This window comes from Telopea speciosissima, chromosome 7 (genome assembly GCF_018873765.1).
Source record: "Telopea speciosissima isolate NSW1024214 ecotype Mountain lineage chromosome 7, Tspe_v1, whole genome shotgun sequence".
Lineage (NCBI taxonomy): Eukaryota > Viridiplantae > Streptophyta > Magnoliopsida > Proteales > Proteaceae > Telopea > Telopea speciosissima.
The window spans coordinates 25,360,463-25,376,244 of record NC_057922.1 but is presented as its reverse complement, the minus strand read 5'-3'; the positions used below and the strand labels follow the sequence as shown (position 1 = coordinate 25,376,244).

Sequence of the window (15,782 nt, the reverse complement as noted above, 5' to 3'; positions counted from 1 at the left end):
GTTAACCATTAGGTCAATCCGTTTTGACTTTGTCAATTTTGGTCATTAGGTGATTAAATGAACTTTGAGCACCCGGGACTATTACATCTGAAGATATTCTAAATAAACACAAGATGAAAAACATATCCTAGGAACACATTCAAGCAAACTAATAAGATCTTCGAATCTTGGCACGAGTTGCTTGAATCATCGTGATGGTTTAACTTCATCTTCAAGTTTATGCTCCACCACTTCATGGCAAAGTCTCTTGAGCACCTTGATATCTCCACTTTGATGCTTGGCTCAAGGACACACATTTTCAATGCTTGGAATCTGGTTACTCAGTCTATATAGCATTTGGAAGAGCAAATTGCTTTTTCACACAAATATATTGCAATCACCAAAACATATAAACCATGAAATTCATGGATTTTCACTTTAAGTACATAGATTATTCTTTTTTTTTTGGGGGGGTTAAACATAGATTATTCATTCAACAACCATTAAATTCATAGATTATTCATTCAACAACTATTAAATTCATAGATTATTCATTCAACAACCCCTTTTCTAAACACATTAGTGCTGGATTTTGTCCAATCATGTACAAATGATCTCTCTTTATATTTTCCATATGAGAGGAGTGGATTCTTTATGGAGTATCTTTTTCATTGGAAGTCAAATACCATGAATCCAATGCACCTATGTATATAGTTCGAGAGACATCAACTGTTGGTATACTAAAACCCATAATACTTTACTACAACGATAAATAACTCTCAAGACTAAGACCAATTGTAAAGTACAGATAAGAATCATATTCCTTAACAACTGACAGAAGTCCATTCAAGATTATCATGTGATGCAGTTCAATGTATAACAGACTACATTCCTAAGAACACACAATGTGATGATCATATGAACAAAATATCCAATTCAATTCGGGAGGGGAGTAGGGGAGCAAAGTCCTGAGGTTGATAGGCACCTTTATCACTACACAGACTATAATGGATTGGAGGGGGAAAATTATTTGCTCCATTTCCTGGCCAGTCTAGCTCCCCAAGTCCCTCTAATAGGAGGGGGTGGACCCCACCGGGACAGTGTGTTGGGGTAGGGGTGGGGTGGTCATTTCCACCCCATATTAGAGGGACTTGGGGATATGGAGCAGATAATGAGCCGATTGGAGGGTGAGATTGTGGTCTCTTTATTCAAATGGACCATTTGATTCTTAGGTTTGTTATAATTCATGAATTGTGATTCCCCCTCACCCTAGTCAGTTTTAAAGAATGGACCGCTATGATCCTCTAACCTAGCCGGTTATGGGGGATTTAGGGGGCAATTATCTCCTCCAGTTCTCTGCCCGACCCAGTTCCCCAGTTCCTCTAATAGGGGGTGGTGGATCCCACCAGGGGCAAAGTGTTCGGGCAGGGGTAGGGTGATCATTCGAGCACCCCTTTGTTAGAGGAACTGGGGAACTAGGAATTTTTATCTGTTGCTATAACTGGAGCGCTGCTGTGCGCATCGTGCGGCACACCAGCGGCCATGTATGCACAGCGGACCTCATTGTACACACATGGCCACTGCTGCACCGTACGATGCGCACAACAGAGCTCCAGTTACAGCAGCAGAAAAAGGTCCAGGAATTAGGCCGGACAGGGAGCTGGAGGAAATAAACATCCGATTTTAGGGTGACTGATTTGGAGATAAAGCAAGTAAGAGAAACAATGGGTCCCACTACATCTGGTCTGTGTTTTGTTTCACAGTTATTACAGTTTTAACCTCCGTAAATATTTTTCTCTTACACCGACTTTTCAGTTTTCACCTCCATTTCCAACTCACTCTCCCTTCCCCAACATTGAGCAGAGAAGGTTCGAACGACCCATATAATGCACACGCCACTCTACTATCATCCTTACCTCAGATTCTAATCTTACAAAAACGAAATCCCTCTCGTTTTGTCTCTCTCTCCCTCTCTCTCTCTCTCTCTCTCTCTCTCTCTCTCTTCAAACACTAATGCATATCGATTGAAGACTCTTCAAGTAATCTCGGTTGCTTCTGCATTCAGATTTCTAGGTGAGCAGATTTTCCCTATATTTATTATCTAGTTATCTTTTTTTTTTTGTTTACCTGTTTGATTGAATTCCTAATTTGTGTTGTTGATGCAAAAGTAGCATCTTTGTTCTTCCGAGAACGCGAATCGATTGATGGATTTTCCAGAATCTGTTTATGAGGCTTTTTAGCATATAATCGGTGTTAGATTGCTTATTTCCAATTAAACTCTGGTTGTTGTGGTAATTTTGCTGCGCTGGTTTGTGTTTTTGCCCTTAGTTCTCCCATATAATGTTTTTTTTTTCATTTTCTATTTTTGCTAGTTGACTTGAAGATCTTAGTGTGCTCGGTTTTGTTGGATTCATCTAGTACTAATGGGGAAAAAGGCTAAAAAGAAGACACGAAGCACTCAGAAGGAGAAGCCGGTTTCCTCTGCTTCTCCTAAAACCATTCCCCCGAACTTGAATCCAACGGATGGGATTGAAGGTGCTGGAGTAGTAGTTAATGAGAGAAAGGCATGTACCCATCTCAGTAAGGGTGTTGATTTGGGTAAAATTTCTTCAAAAATTGGTTCAGTGGAATCTGTTAGGTGCGAAGATTGTAGGGAAGATGCGGTTGATCGGAGGTCAGGTAAGGGAAGGAGTAAAGCTGGGAAGAAGAAAGGAACAGGTCAAATAAATGCAAAGTCAGATTCAAAATCCATTTGGGTCTGCTTGGATTGTGGGCATTTTGCTTGTGGAGGGATTGGTTTGCCAACAACTCCCCAAAGTCATGCTGCTAGGCATGCCAGACAATATCGTCATCCCTGTGTGATTCAATTTGACAACCCTCAACTCCGCTGGTGCTTCCCATGTAATTCACTAATTCCTGTAGACAGACTAGAAGACAATGGTGAGCAGAAAGATATCTTATTGGATGTTGTGAAATTGATCAAGGGTCAATCCTCTGCAGGGGCTTCACCTGATGCCGAAGATGTTTGGTTTGGTAATAGTAGTGCTGGAATTAGCACGGTTTTAAACAACACTGGATCAGGAACTTTAGATGGTGGTTATAGAGTAAAGGGGTTGGTTAACCTTGGAAATACTTGCTTCTTCAATTCAGTAATGCAGAACCTTTTTGCCATTGATACATTGCGGGATTACTTCATGAATTTAGACTGGCCTGATGGGCCTATGACTACGGCTTTAAAGAAGCTTTTCAGTGAAGTAAGTCTGGAAGTGGATTCAGGGAGTGTGATAAACCCAAAATCCTTCTTTGGGTGCATCTGTGCCAAAGCTCCCCAATTTAGGGGATACCAGGAACAGGACAGCCATGAATTGCTCCGGTGCTTGCTTGATGGGTTGTGTACCGAGCAGTTGGGAGCGAGAAAATTACGGAATTCTTCTGGGGAAGATGGAGCCACTTCAGATCAAGGTCCCACTTTTGTAGATGCAATATTTGGGGGTCAACTAACCAGTACTGTTTGCTGCATGGAGTGTGGGCACTCATCGGTTGTTTTTGAGCCCTTTTTGGATCTCTCACTGCCAGTGCCAACTAAAAAATCTCCACCTAAGAGGGCCCCAATAGTCTCAAGACCCAGGAAAACGAAGTTGCATCCTAAGAAAGGTGGGAGAACCCGTTTAAAGGAGAGTGCTAATTTCTCCCCCATATTGCCAAAGCATGAGCCTGATCCTGGTCCATCAGAAAGCAATGGTTCTTCTATTTTGCCTTCCAGCGTACCTGTTGTCAAACAATCGGTGGCTCCAGTTGATGATTCTTCTTGGATGGATTACATTGAAAGCGTGCCTGTTGCAGAAAAATTAGTGGCTTCAGTTGATGATTCTTCTTGGTTGGATTATAGTGAAACAGGTAATGCATCAGAGTTCCTAGTTTCAATTCCTCAGAATCAGGATACCTCAGATGCTCAAGATTCTGGAGACAAGCAGGTCTACAAGGATGTTGCAGAGCAGATAGCTGGGCCCTCAGATGGTGTTTCAAGGCTAGGATATGCACAACCAGTTGAAGTTGCTGCCGAGCACCATTTAGTTCCCCAAAACTATGATAACTCAGCTATTCAAGATTCTGAAAACAAGCAAGTTATCCAGAATGGCATGTTACAGGATAGTTCGGAACTCCTGAGCCAGGGTTGCTCTTCTAATAGGGAATCAAAGTTGGACTTCTATTCTTCTCAGGGTAACTCTTGTGAAGATGAGCTCCCTTTACAGGTTCAAAGTTCAGAAGTTCTGTTGCTTCCCTATAAAGAGGAAAACTCTACTGCCGAAGAGATCATGAGAAATGAAGGTGAGGCCTCCACATCTCTTGCAAGCTGCGAACCAGACAGGTTAGACTTTGATGGCTTTGGGGACTTATTTAATGAGCCTGAGATGGTTCCTGATCCCAGTACAAAATCCTGGTCAGGTGACATGAGCATCGAGTTCCAAGCAAGTGAAATGACAGAAACAAGTTTTATTTCAGGAAACAGCTGTGACACTGATCCAGATGAAGTTGATAATACGGATGCGCCAGTCTCTATAGATAGTTGTTTGGCATATTTTACGAAGCCTGAACTTCTCCCTGACAAGCATGCTTGGCATTGTGAAAATTGTTCTAAGATTTTGCAAGGCCAAAGGATGGAAGGTAAACGGTGTCTGGAGAAAACAGCACTAAGGACTAGTATAAACGGAGTTGAGGTAAGAAGTGGAAATGCCCCATCAGGTTTCAACAAGGATTCTCGGCATCTCACCAAATGCAGTCATTTGAACAATGGGAAGCTTGAAAATGATACTGTTTCCACAATTACTGCTGAAAGCTTACCTCTGAATAATAAGGGACTTGATGATTCAAGCCATAATTGCACTAAGCTTGAAATCTGTCGAACGGGAGAGGAGACAGATCCAGAGTTTGTAAACCCCATCTCCAATTGTCTAGATTGTTTGAAAATTTTGCAAGGAGACAAAGTACTTGGTTTGCCAAACCATACAACTCAGGAGCAAGCGGAAACTTCGGATCACCATGATTCTAGCATTCAAACCAGTGATTTGTGTAATTTGGATGAGTATAACTGTATCCAACGCAACACTGTTCAAGTGCAGCCTAAGGTTTCCCAGCCTTCGGCTAGAGTATGTGACTCAGATGAGAATGAGGATGGGGAAGCAGACTCAAAAAATGTGAAGGTAATGAGAGATGCAACTAAGAGGATTCTCATCAATAGGGTCCCACCTATCCTGACCATTCATCTTAAGAGATTCAGTCAAGATTCCCGTGGCCGCTTAAACAAACTCAGTGGTCATGTTAGTTTCGAAGAAACAATTGATCTTTGGCCTTATATGGATCCCAGGTGCTTTTCAATTTTTTGGAATTTCTTATTGACCAGTTGTTTATCTAATATTATATTGGTTTTTGTCATCATTGTCATCATCACCTTCTTTCTGTTGTTGTTCTTGTTGTTCCTGCTACTGCTGCTGTTCTTGTTTCATAAACAGTTGCTAAACTCTGGCTCTTTTCTCGTCTCTTCTATTAAACGAGAAGCAGAATAAATATGCATAGTTATTTCTGACTCATTGACAATTTGAATAAGCAGATTCGTACGTTACATAGATACAAGTAAAACATATTCACACCTATATCAAAGGTTATGAAGAGAAGGAACCACAAGGCAGTTCCTTAAGACCCAAAATATCAAACTCTGAAATTTAACTCCTCAAAGATCTAGCTGATTAGTAGAATACCATATCCATATATGGGTTTTAAATTTTTTCCTCTTTAAGTTGCTGATCTTCACACCGTTCCATGAGCCACCAATTTTTTTGTTCCTTATCCATTTCTCTTTAAACCTCACATTTTTCCTTTAGTTATTCATTATTTTTGAAATATCCATTTCTCTCTTTGCTGGGATTATCGGACCAGCAACTTAGATATTATTTTGTCTAGATTGATCAGCCATGAACCCATAAACTCAACATATGATCCTTGGCCCCACGGGGATTTTATTCAATTTTTTTAGTTGTTGCAGACATTATGTGGCACTGAAGTTAATGTTAAAGGTTTGGAGGGTTTGACCCCTGAAGACTTGTTAGTATTGCTCACAATTTGGTCGTACTTAACCCTTAATATGTTTACATATATGAACTTGAAGCACTGTTGGTGATCCCAACACGTGGACAAGAGAATGTCTGTTTCAATACCTGTACATTGGTAAATTTGTTAGCTTCCTTCCATTTCTTGAAATAAATATCATTTACTGGTGGGATAGATGGATTTTACATAAGGTCTCATGTTCAAAAACTATTATTTGATTTAAGGTGGTATGTCTGCTATGCTTCTATTAAATTTCATTTTGATGTCAGTTTGAAGGGAAAGGTTATTGACAAATTTTTTGTACAATATCATTAAAATATTGATAGGTGCGATATAATTAGTAAAAGATATGTGAATCTTGAATTTAATTATTTTTTGAGAAATAAAACACCAGGGATTGTTGCAAACATGGTGCCAACATCAAATGTTTCTTCTATTACTTGGTTCTGAGAAAACTGAGGTTCAAGGAAATGGGTGCCTCTCATGGACCATGTTAACACTTACTTTTTATCGAACTGCATGACATCCTATATATATCGAACAAAGATATATCCCTTGTGCCTAGTTTGAACCTCTTGATAGGGTCAGTTGATATAACTTTTTTTTGGGGTGGGGGAGTGTGGGCGATGCAGATAAGTCAGTAAAAATGGGCTTATTGTAGTAGAAATAAGCATTGGGTTGGGTTCTATACATGTTGGGCACTTGGTCCAATGAGTTTTTTTTTTTGTAATAGGCCACTTCAATGGGCCTAAAATATGGGTAAGAAGACTGGATACGAGATTTACTTTATTGGCTAGTCTGGTTAGAGTCGTATCTCTTTATTTTATTTGTTATTAAGTGTTTTACTTAGACTGGAATAGTTCTCTTACAGTCCAGCCTTATTAGTCTATCTTTCCTTTATTATTTCAGTTTCCTAGTTAGTTTAAGTTACCTCAACAGTTTAGGATTGGTTTACGCCTTTCCTTTTTTGAGTTTTAGTTTGTTTTTGAATCTTATATATAAGTTCGTAATGGGCTGTAGCTTTGTACACAAATTTGATGAATGAAAGATTGGCTTTTGCCTTCGGTTCTGTGGTGATTCAGAATGCTCCCTGTTGTGGTGATTTAGTAGGCTTCCCTGATGGTGATTCCAGGGACCCTTGGTGGTTGGCTTTTGCCTTTGGTTCTGTGGTGATTTAAAATGCTCCCTGTTGTGGTGATTTAGTAGGCTTCCCTGATGGTGATTCCAGGAACCCTAGATGGAGATTCCAAGGTTGGGGTACTGGTGGTGATTCACTGATTCCTGATCATCTTTTCTATTTTAAGCTTTAATTCTGTACATACCTATTAAATTCTTATTTCATAAACTGTTTTAAAAATCCTCTCTTTCCCATCGAAGTCTAGTTTCCTACTTCAATTTGGATTTCTCCAAATCTCTTTTTTGAAAATTGATTTCTGAATTCTGATTTCAGTTCTGTGTTCTGCTATTAGTTCTGAATCTTGTGACGGTTTCAAAATCTGAACTTTCCAATTAATACTGGAAGTTCTGTTGCAACTAGGATTTGCTAAATCTTCAGATTTCAGAATCTGTTTTGGCTGTTTTATTCCTACTTTCCATCACTGCTTATTCAATTGCCAAGAGCCATAATTGATCACTGCTTTGAACCCCCCATTCTTTCCACCGATTCGGCAATTGTTGAGTTGCCCTTCCCCAAGTAGGATTGCTCCATAACTGAGTATCTAACCCTTAGAATCCAATTACACTTTGCTGGACTGATCCTCAGTCCATAATATACCTTCGACCAGAATACCAGAATTTGAGCATAATAAGACAGTCCTCTTTAAGTAATTTAAATTTCTTTCAATTCTGGTTTGTCCTTACTCCCTGCTATCCTGTCGCAAGCTGTTCTTCCACTGGATACTCCTGGTTCAAGGTAAGCATTGCATTAGTTTGGGGGTATCTCTTGTTTTTCAAGATAATAGCTTGTATCTTATCAATCATGTTACTAATCTTGCTCTCTGCAAATTCTATATTTGTTGATTCATTTAATAATGTCTTTTGACTAAAATGGCCATTATCTAGCGCTGGTTCTGCCTATGCGGGGTCCTGGGAGGAGTGAGTTTGGAGATGGTCCTAGCCTTTGGCCTTTTTTGCATAAAGTGGCCACACTCAAGATTTGAATCTGGGCATTTGCCCTGGCAGCCTGTACCTTTTACCATTGCACCACCCTCCAAGCAATAGCCCCTTAATAATATCTTTAGGCTCTTTACTCAATTTAGATAATGGGAGTGTGATGCAGATTTATCACCAAACTGGCTTCTTTGCTTAAGAATAAGACTAGGGTTGGGTTATATACATGTTGGGCCTTTGATCCCGAGAGTTTTCTATGTAATAGGTCACTTTTATGGACCTAAAATATGGGTAATTAGGTTGCATACGGGATTAGCTTCTATACTTAGTTTATTTTCATGTTTTGGTGTTTTAAATTGAACCGTTCTAAAACTGGTTTGAACCAGTGGTTCAATTTAACTGATTTTAGTAGTTTTCTTTTAAGCGTTTAGTGGAGCTAGATTAGGACTCTGTTTTGAGTCTATTTCAGTTTTCTAATCAGTTTAAGTTACCTAATAGGTTAAGGATTGGGTTAGGCCTTTCCTTTTTAGTGTAGGAGTCTATTTTTGAGTCTTTTATATAAGGTTTTAAGGAGGGTGGGGGGAGTATTGATCATGAATTTTGATGTTAATGAAAAACTTTTGCTGCTCTTCTTCTCCATTGAAGATTTGTCTTGTGTTTGATCAAGGCTGGTGTGATCGGTGTTTGATCCGATTGACACATTGTGGTGGGAAGCCCGGGTGGTTTGTTGGTGGGATTGGTGTTTGATCCAAAGGACACTTTGTGGTGTGAAGCCCGAGTGGTTCCTTTGAAGATCTACTTTTCAAGTTGTAGTTCAAGTTTGGATTTTTGTTCAAGTATCTCAATCAAACAAGCTGCTGCCCAGGAAATTCTGCAACAACAGTAAGTTTGAATCATTCCCATCCCCAACAATTCTTCTTCTAATCCTCTCACAGCCCAAATCCTAGGATTCCCCCTTTTGTTTTCAATTTTTCCCAATACCTAAATTCTGCCCAAACCAAACCAGCCAGCCAAATCACACCAAACTTTGATCGAATTCTCCTCTCATACTAAGGAAAACTCTATCCAAGTGGTTCCCTCATCTGACCATCAGAAACCCTAAAAATCCCATCTTTCCCTCTTTCAAAAACCCAAAACTGTAACCTCTACATTGCTGCCGATTCTGGTTAGCATACCTAGAACCATTAAAACTTAACGTAACCTTCACTGGAAGACTCCCCTACATCAATTTACCCTAACCCTACCATCAAACCCTAGGTCCCATTAAACCCTAACCCTACTTTGACCTATTCGAACTACCTTGTTCACAGCAGATCCTGGTTATTGACTTCTAGTTGGATTCCTACCAATCTAGAACTACATTAGAGTGAATAGGGTATTGAATTTGACACTATTTATTTTCATAAATTGAAGCTGTACTAACTGTTCAGAATACAAAGTGGACCTCTTCCTTGTCCATTAAGTATATCAAGATCCGCAAAAATTGCAAGATAAGAAGAGTCTTAATGCCTACCCTACTCCAAAACCTACATTATGTTCCTGCTCTGGTTTCCATGCTATAGTGCGCTCCATTGCATCTCCTTAGTGAGTGAGAGTTCTCCTCTCATTAGGGATCCATTAACGTGAGATTTCAGGGATAGCTTGCTAACACAATGGCCTCTTGATTCCAGCCGATAAGTACTTGAAACAGCAATCAAACGATGAGACAATAGTCCTGCAACTCAGGTCTAGAGGTAAACAGTGCAGCTGGTTCTTGCTTTGGTTTGGTTCTCACAAGTGGGGAAAATTTAGGGTCTGGTTTTCGGGGGTTTGATACTCTATAAGGTGAGGAACAGAAACACCAAGTGTGAGAAAGAAGAAGAAGTACCAAAGGAGATCAATGGTCAACTCTGCGGGACGGTGAATCTTGTCGTCTAAACAAGGAAAGGAGAAAGGGAAGAAATAAGGGACAAAGAATAAAATAATAAGAATCAACAAGAATAAAAAGAGAAGTGCTCACCTGGGAAGATGGGAGGAAGATAGTTTGAACCAGGGAGAACAAGAAAGAAAGGGGATGGAAGAACACGCACCACTTACGCCCTGTGAGAAATCTCAAACTCAACTTTTCATTCCATACAATTTTCTGAGGATAACAATTACAATGTATAAATAGATACTACCAAGTACCAACTGACATTGGCTCTAATAAGGAAACAAGAAAACTGGAAGATAACTCAAACAAGGAAACAAAATAAAGACTCTCCTACATATCTAACTCTATCTAAAACTCCCACGTATAAAAAGTAATTAAAAATTACTAAATAACCCAGTTGCATGCATGGTCAAGTTTGGGTAAAAAATTGGTTCAATGAGGAACCAGCCCCATTCCTGTCCTCCTTTCTACCTGCATTAGGATGTCTTTCTACACTTGGACTTGTTTGACCGTAGGGGCACCTATGTCCTATCTGGGCTAAGAGCTTAAACTTTAATAGTGAATGTAATAGGGTAACTGATGCAGGTAACTCACATAAATGGGCATATTTTATTAGAAATAAGCCTTAGGCTGGGTTATGTATGTGTTGGGCTTTGATCCCATGTGTTTTCATTGTAATGGACCACTTTAATGGGCCTAAACTTACGGGAATTACCTCATTAGTTAGTTAACTAGTCTTTTATTTAATTTAAGTTGTGTAGATGTTTTCCTTTAAGGTTTATCTTTCCTATTTCAACTATGTTTTGTAATTAACAATAGGATTTGAATTCATAGTTAGACTAGGATTTGATTTCATAGTCAGATTAGGATTATGTTTTAGCTTTTCTATCTAAGCTTGTAAAAGCCATTGGCTCAGAGACGATTGAAGATTAATAAAGTTGAGTTTTCTGCAATGGAACTGTGCGATTCAGTCATAGGTGTGAAGCCTTGGACAGTGGGATTCTGATCCAATTGGTGGGAAGCCATTGTTATCTTCTTCTCTTTTCATATACTCTGTTTTGATTGCAAGTAAGGTACTGATTAGTCTCTATTCGATTGATCTTGCTAAGCTCTAATTTCTTCTCTGATTTAAGTGGAATTTTCCCTCCTTCGTTTACTCTTATTCTTTCTTATTTGTTCTTGTTGATTTATATTTTTAGAACCCTGATTTTATAACCGGCAGCACCCCTGTTTTGGTTATATTTCAGCCTGATTTGATTACCTATCTGAGACTGATCTGTCCAGCAAATGAGGGTAATCTTTTGGGGTCTTCAGGGTCTTCCCGGGAGAGACCTTCAACCAGGGATTTAGGAGGATTTGAGTTCCTGATTTGCTGCTGTTGGTTTCCTTAAATCTGTATTAATTCATACTTCAGACTTCAGTTTCTTACATTACTTCTAATCTAACCCTTGAATCTGTTTTATCTTTTGGGGTTTGAATTAACCAGCCAAGAAGCGAACTCGATTTGAGTTTCATACTGATCCGACCTTCTGATTCTGATTAATTAGGAATCTCCTAATTGCTGGAATTCAATTTTATATTTGATTAATCTTCAATTGCTTTTAATCCGACCGTTGGAGCATTACCACCTTCTGAAGGACACCTATATTATTTATTTGTGATTGATTGTCAGGGAGTTTAACCTTCATCTGAGAAGGTTGACTTTTGTTGATTTTTTGGGTTTGGGTTTGCTTGGGATTTAAGCAAGGGAGGTGTTTAGCCTGAACCTAAGGTTCATCCTACCTACTCCCCCACCAGTAACAACCATAGACTTTGATTAAATTGTGGGTAACCAGACAGTGATTGTTATCCACAAGTTCAATGGTTAAGCAGGCCTGTTGTTACATTTTATCCCTTCCCCTGCTTATGTTGTCATTGTACGTGCCATGGTATTTATTAATTTTATAATTTTTTTTTGTCTAATGTGAATCTAGCTAATGTTTTAAAAAGTTTACAGATTTGTAGTACTAAATTATATTTTGTTAAATGATGCTCCATATCAGTAACTGTGTTATCTGCAGCCACACATTATTCCTAGTTGAAAACATCTTTCATGATTTCTGACATGTGATGCTAATCAACATCATAGACTATCTTACTCCTAGCCAAAGCTCTAGATCAGAAATGTCTGTAACCTTTGGTTTAATTTTCTTATGATGAGCTCTACTTGTTTAAAATTCTTACGAGATTGTACCATCTTGTTGTTAGATGAAGATATATGGGTTTCATGGTGGTTAATGGTCATATTCTTTTCTTGGTTGAATGAGATTTAAGGGAGATGTATGCAACAGACTATCAGTTGCTGCTTTTGAATGTTAAACCATTAAGATGCTCTTTGTATTCCTCTACAATAGTAATAGAAAATCAAAAGTTTATGTTTCTTTTTTCATGGATAATAAAGCATCTTATTTAGAGGAGGAGGTAAAGTATAATACAACAGCAACAACTACTACAGCCCAAGCAAGATATAGACTACTAGAACAATAAGAATAAAAGTATGTTGAAGGCCGTGCTTTTTCCTTGTCTTTCTCTGCCCCCTCACCATAACCTCTCTCTTTGCACGGTTCTTCAAGGATGACTATATTCTTAGTACTAAAAATGGTAACAACCATACTTGTCGCACATGACACAGTTTGAAGTCCATGTTTGAGCGATCCAACCAGGAGGATATCCTCAAGGTCCAGAATCAGACAGATCAGATGATAGCTACATGTTTTAAGACTTTCAGTTTTATCTGTATAATCCTCTGAAAACTTACAATAGATTTTCATAGGTTCTGATACTCGATTTAATTGTAAAGCCACTTGGCGTGTGCATTCCAGCATGAACTTTTAGTCAGATCATTAACCTCTTTTTCGTTCTTTGCTCTTTCTTCAGGTGCGGAGAAGAGAGACATAAGTGTAAATACCACCTAGTTGGGGTGGTGGTGCATTCTGGGACCATGCAAGGAGGCCATTATATTGCATATGTGAGAGGCAATAAAAGCCGAGAGAGAACTGAGCATTTCGGTGTCGAATCCAAATGGTACTATACCAGTGACTCTTATGTCCGTGAGGTTTCTCTTGGAGAAGTTCTGCGGAGTGAGGCATACATCTTATTTTATGAAAAAGTTTGAAAATTCTTTCCATTTTCATTCATTCCCTTGTTCAGTGATACTGAGCTTCAATGCAACTAAGCCCCCACCCCCTCAACAGAAGGTAAGAAGGAGAGCAAATGAAGGGCTTGAGAAGCAGAGGTGAGTTAAACAACATTTTTGAATCCCAAGGAGGATTTCATACTTATTTGCCGAAAATTGTAAAAGTGAGAGGTTTTTTGTTTCATTAATTACAGAGGGTTTTCTTTTAGTAAATACATAGAAAGTGAAGTAAATTCTGGGGAAAAAAACTAGTATTTCATATAGGTTAGGAATATATATATATGGAGAATGTTCTCTGTGCCGGGGGCGCAGGCTGCACCCAGACACATGGAGGTGGGTGCAATGACCCCCCTGCCCCCCTGAGTGGTAGGCCCATGTGGGCGCAGCCTGCGCTGCGGCACAGAGAACATTAGCCCATATATATATCTATCTATCTATCTATCCATGAGCAACGATTCTCTTTCTAATTGATGCCTGCAGCAGTATGCTTAATGGTGCCCAATTGATGGTGTCAGTTTAGTATCGAAACCGAAACGATACCGATCATTTAATATGGATCGAACTGAAACCGGATTGATTTCAAAGTATGAAAATTTTCATCGATTCGTTTGGTTTCATGATTGGAACCGTAAAATTGAACAGAATTACCCATTTTCAAACCGAATAAATCATATTCTTTTTTAATATTTTAATTAACTTGAATGATAAATTTGATTCCATTTTTATGTTTGAAAAAATTTTAATGGATTATGACTCTAACAAACAAGGGGTTCTTTTGTTGTAAAAACATTGTTAAAACATTTAAAAACAGGGCCCAAATCAAATACAAACCGGGGTCAAAACTGAATATAAACTTAATCAAAATCGAACTGTGTCGGTTAAGTTTTGGTCTGAAAACACATGCTGTTATTCAGTTTCAGTTTCCACATTTTGTATCTTGAACTAAACTGAAAAAACTGAAACCGAATCAATTGACACCCTTATGCCCAATAGCCCAAGGAAAATCATCTTATGAATTTTACTGTGACAGGCATCTGATAACTGGGGTTCTGCACGGCTCATGGTTTTCACATCGATGCCTTTTTATTACAATTTCCAGCATTGAACACTTCATAGAGTAGTCATATATGTATAGGGGCAGAGCTACTTTCTTCTCTTGGTTGTATGGTTGAAGATTTTGATCTAATTTTTGCTATAATCCCTTTTTATTAAACCCTCTTTAGTCTTCAGGATTTTCTTTGGTCTAGGGCTGTAGGTAGGTAAGGGTGTTAAAATGGAACCGGAACCAGAACCAACTATTTACAATTGAAGTGAACTGAACAGCAGAGAAATGACTTGATTCTGATTTCATAGGTTCTTTTTTGGTTCGGTTTTGATTTACACCAGAAAACTGATGGTTCTAAACCGAATAAGAACAGATAAAACTGGACCAAATAAATTCAATTTTCTGTATTGCTTTTATGTTCAAACAAATGTTGATTCTGTGTTTTCTAAGGAACTGTATTTTTAAGGTGGTTTTTTATGATGTTAGATTATTGTGCAATAAGAGAATTCACAATATATATTGAGATGGTAAGCTGTACTTAGGGGTGTCGAGCCCGACCAATCTATTTCAGTCTATATATAAAAACAGAATCTTCAGTCTATCGAAGATTATTCATCATGCTTTTTGGGGGGAGGGGGAGGGGGGGAGGTGTTGAACTTTGAAATTTGCTTATGAAATATGAATTATTTTTCATTTTGATGTTTATATTTACATGTTATGGGTCTATGATTTATTGATTGTTAAAATATTTTTTAAGAATGATTAGTGTTGGTCATGTTTCATTTTATAGTGCATCTAGGGACACAAATGACAATATACAGGGGCTGCCAAGGTTAATAAGGGCCTGCCTGGCCTAATCCAGCCCAAGGTTGGGCTGGGGCTGAATTAAGAGACCTTAAAAACCCAAGCACAACCCGACCCATTGATACCCTACGTTAGTTTTTCTAAACTTATCTGTTTATACTCTCAAATTAGGTGTAAAAGGAATCAAATTAAGGGTATGAAACCAAATGTGAACCAGCACCATAAATCGCACGTTAACTGAATGTGAATTAGAATTAAACACATTACAAACCAGAATTGCAAACAGTTCTTCAAAACCGGCACCAAAAAACGATTTTAAGGAGAGCGAACAACGGCATTGTCGGTGAGAGAGAAGAGGGAGGTTGCATTAACGAGCTCTTCAGGTATTAGCGTCAAAGACTCTGGTGTGTACGCTTTTTGAAGTCGAACCACCGAAGAATCATAGTACTTTTTGGATTAAAACTGAGATCTGGCTTCACCAATAACACATTTTCTACTAGGACCGCGGTTAAGTTACTCTATAAAAACATTATAAATGAAAATAGAAGTAGAAGGTATGAAATTTTATTTGGCATTTTAGTCAGTGCTTTATCTATAAAAGATAAGTTGTCTTTCCTAATGTAAATCCTTAATTTTGTTTTTGTAAGAATGCA

General features: G+C 38.6%; 1 protein-coding gene across 1 annotated transcript; it reads left to right on the top strand.

Annotated features, from left to right (window-relative positions):
* The first annotated feature begins 1,971 nt into the window (after nt 1-1,971).
* LOC122668970 (ubiquitin carboxyl-terminal hydrolase 2-like) lies at nt 1,972-13,489 on the top strand. The gene is made up of 3 exons (XM_043865572.1): nt 1,972-2,052; nt 2,352-5,344; nt 13,022-13,489. The coding sequence occupies exons 2-3, from the start codon at nt 2,403-2,405 to the stop codon at nt 13,257-13,259; spliced, it is 3,180 nt and encodes a 1,059-aa protein (XP_043721507.1). The 5' UTR covers nt 1,972-2,052; nt 2,352-2,402; the 3' UTR covers nt 13,260-13,489.
* Nucleotides 13,490-15,782: the final 2,293 nt, after the last annotated feature.

Coding starts and splice junctions, on each gene's coding strand:
- LOC122668970 (XM_043865572.1), top strand. CDS start 2,403: ATGGGGAAAAAGGCTAAAAAGAAGACACGAAGCACTCAGAAGGAGAAG. Junction 5,345..13,021: donor TGGCCTTATATGGATCCCAG/GTGCTTTTCAAT, acceptor CTCTTTCTTCAG/GTGCGGAGAAGAGAGACATA.